The following is a 2,199-nucleotide window of genomic DNA, read 5'->3' as shown; positions in this document are numbered from 1 at the left end:
TTTTTTTTTTTTTTTTTTTTTTTTGGCCTTTTTAACCTTCCAATATTTATATTTATATATTTATATATTTATATATTATATAGTATATTTCTTTAATATTAATATTTTATTATTATTATTAATTTAAAAGCTTGAATTACGCCTTGGGCATAGTTTAACGGTGAGTGGATTGGCCATCTCGCAAGAGAGCTTGAGAACTTCAGAGAAGTCGACGGCGTCGTTTTGGTTGGGCGAAGGCAACCATTTAAACTCGTGTAAAAGTGTAGCCACCCAGAAGATGACAGTTGTCCAAGCAAGAGCCTTTCCGGGGCAAGTTCTCCGACCCGACCCGAATGGAGCGAGCCGTAGATCTGAACCCATAACTGAAAACTCCACGTCAGCGCCCCCGGACACAAACCTCTCGGGTTTAAATTCAAGTGGGTCTGACCAGACCTGTGGGTCTCGTGCTATCGACCACATGTTAACCATGGCAGTGGTGCCCTTAGGCACGTGGTGACCGTCGATGGTTGTGTCAGTGATGGCTAAGCGAGCCCAGGATAAAAGTGGGCCCGGTGGGTGTAACCTTAGAACTTCTTTAACCACCGCGGTTAGATAAACCAGCGACGGAATGTCGGATTCCACGACGCCACGTGATCTCCCAACCACCGTGTCTAGTTCCGATTGTACCTTTTCTTGCACCTCCGGGTGAACAACCATCCTGGCCAGAATCCACTCCATTAATACCGCCGTCGTGTCCGTACCCCTGAATATCATTTCCTTTAATCCAAAAAAAAAAAAAAGAAAAAAGAAAAAAAGAAATTAATGTTTAGAAAATAAAAATTTAAAAAAAATGTGTGTTTAATTTAATTTGGATTTTCATTAATTACCCAGAGAACGGCTATGATGTCGGAGTCAGAGAGATTGTCAGATTGTTGAAGAGAGAGAAGAACGTCGACGAAATCCGTGATTTGTTGGGGGGTTGAATTGGACCGGTGTTCCGCGATGATCCGGCCGACGAGTTGGTTCACTTGGGGGACCAATTGGGAGCATCTGAACCGGATTCTCTGTGGGTCGAAATCGGCTAAGAAGGGGAGATGGTCGGACCAGTTGAGAAGGCCCAATAAATCGTAGCCTTCGGCGACAAGGGTTTGGAGTTGTTCGGCTTCGTTATTGGAGTCGGTGAGGGTGTAGAAGCGGCCGAAGACGGAGGCCATCATGCTGTTCAAAGAGGCTCGTTTGAGCGTGTCGCGGACGCGGTGGGTGGAGGAGGTGGTGGTGGAAGAGAAGATTGTGAGCATTTGGGAAGCGATATGGCGGCGGTGTGACTCAGAGGATTTGATTTGTTTAGGGGAGAAGAGATGGTGGGAAGCGATACGGCGGAGGGTCCGCCAGTAGAGGCCATAAGGGGCGAAACCAATGGCGCGATTGAACATCAAAGAGTAAGCAGATTCCTTAATCGGACGGTCAGCAAAGACGGAGCTGTTAAGGATCTCTTTAGCAACGTCGGGATGAGAAGTGACAATGACGCGAGTGTAGGCGAGTGAGAAAGCCATGAGACGGGTAGCTCCTAGGGATTTGGCGATGGCGGCGATTCGTTGGTGGGCCAGACCCATCATCAAGGTCATGCTCCCGATGAGTGGGAGGCCTCTTGGGCCAGGGATGACGGCGGCGGTGCGGCGGTAGCACCCGTGGGAGCCCCAAGCAGGGCCGCCAGGATGGGCCCAGTGGAAAATGGAAACAAGAAAGCAAATAAGGAGAAGAAAGAGGAGTGAGCAAAGGAGGGTCTCTTTGGTGAGAGAGGAGCATTTGGAGGCCAACGCGAAGACCCAAAGGCTATCAATTTGGGTACTCAAGGACATGGTTCACTTCCTTTTCGCCCCCTTTTCTTTCTTATGAGTTAAACACAGAATAAGAAAGGGCGTTGGCTTTTTGGGTTTGAGGGCAAACAAGGTTGGTAATGGGTTTATATAGGGGGAAAACAAACCCTTTAGTGGACCAAATATAATTTTAAAACTACCCAACAAAAAAAAATATAAAAAAAATAATTATATAAATACAAACAAATTCAATTCCATTCCCTCCATTAATACAAATATTCCAAAACTTTATACTTTCTATTAAAAACTTTTTTTTTTTTTTTTAATTTAGGCGTATTTGTAGACGGTACCATAGAAATTTTTGAAAATTTAAAAGTATTTTTTATTAATTTAGTCTATTTTA

At 44.8% G+C, this 2,199-nt stretch overlaps 1 protein-coding gene across 1 annotated transcript; it reads right to left on the bottom strand.

Annotated features, from left to right (window-relative positions):
- Window positions 1-115: 115 nt before the first annotated feature.
- On the bottom strand, window positions 116-1,933 carry LOC111460432 (cytochrome P450 78A3). The gene is made up of 2 exons (XM_023103698.1): window positions 867-1,933; window positions 116-756 (listed from the first exon to the last, which is right to left on the bottom strand). The coding sequence occupies exons 1-2, from the start codon at window positions 1,836-1,838 to the stop codon at window positions 124-126; spliced, it is 1,605 nt and encodes a 534-aa protein (XP_022959466.1). The 5' UTR covers window positions 1,839-1,933; the 3' UTR covers window positions 116-123.
- Between the last annotated feature and the right edge of the window lie 266 nt (window positions 1,934-2,199).

Source organism: Cucurbita moschata, unplaced genomic scaffold, assembly GCF_002738365.1.
Source record: "Cucurbita moschata cultivar Rifu unplaced genomic scaffold, Cmos_1.0 Cmo_Scf00023, whole genome shotgun sequence".
In the NCBI taxonomy this organism is placed as follows: Eukaryota; Viridiplantae; Streptophyta; class Magnoliopsida; order Cucurbitales; family Cucurbitaceae; genus Cucurbita; species Cucurbita moschata.
The sequence above is the reverse complement of the archived record's forward strand: the minus strand, read 5'-3'. Positions and strand labels throughout refer to the sequence as shown.

Bases quoted from the DNA above. Each gene is read 5' to 3' on its own strand.
- LOC111460432 (XM_023103698.1), bottom strand. From the start codon at position 1,838: ATGTCCTTGAGTACCCAAATTGATAGCCTTTGGGTCTTCGCGTTGGCC. The intron at 757-866 runs GTAATTAATGAA...TTTGGATTAAAG, and splicing joins ACATCATAGCCGTTCTCTGG to GAAATGATATTCAGGGGTAC.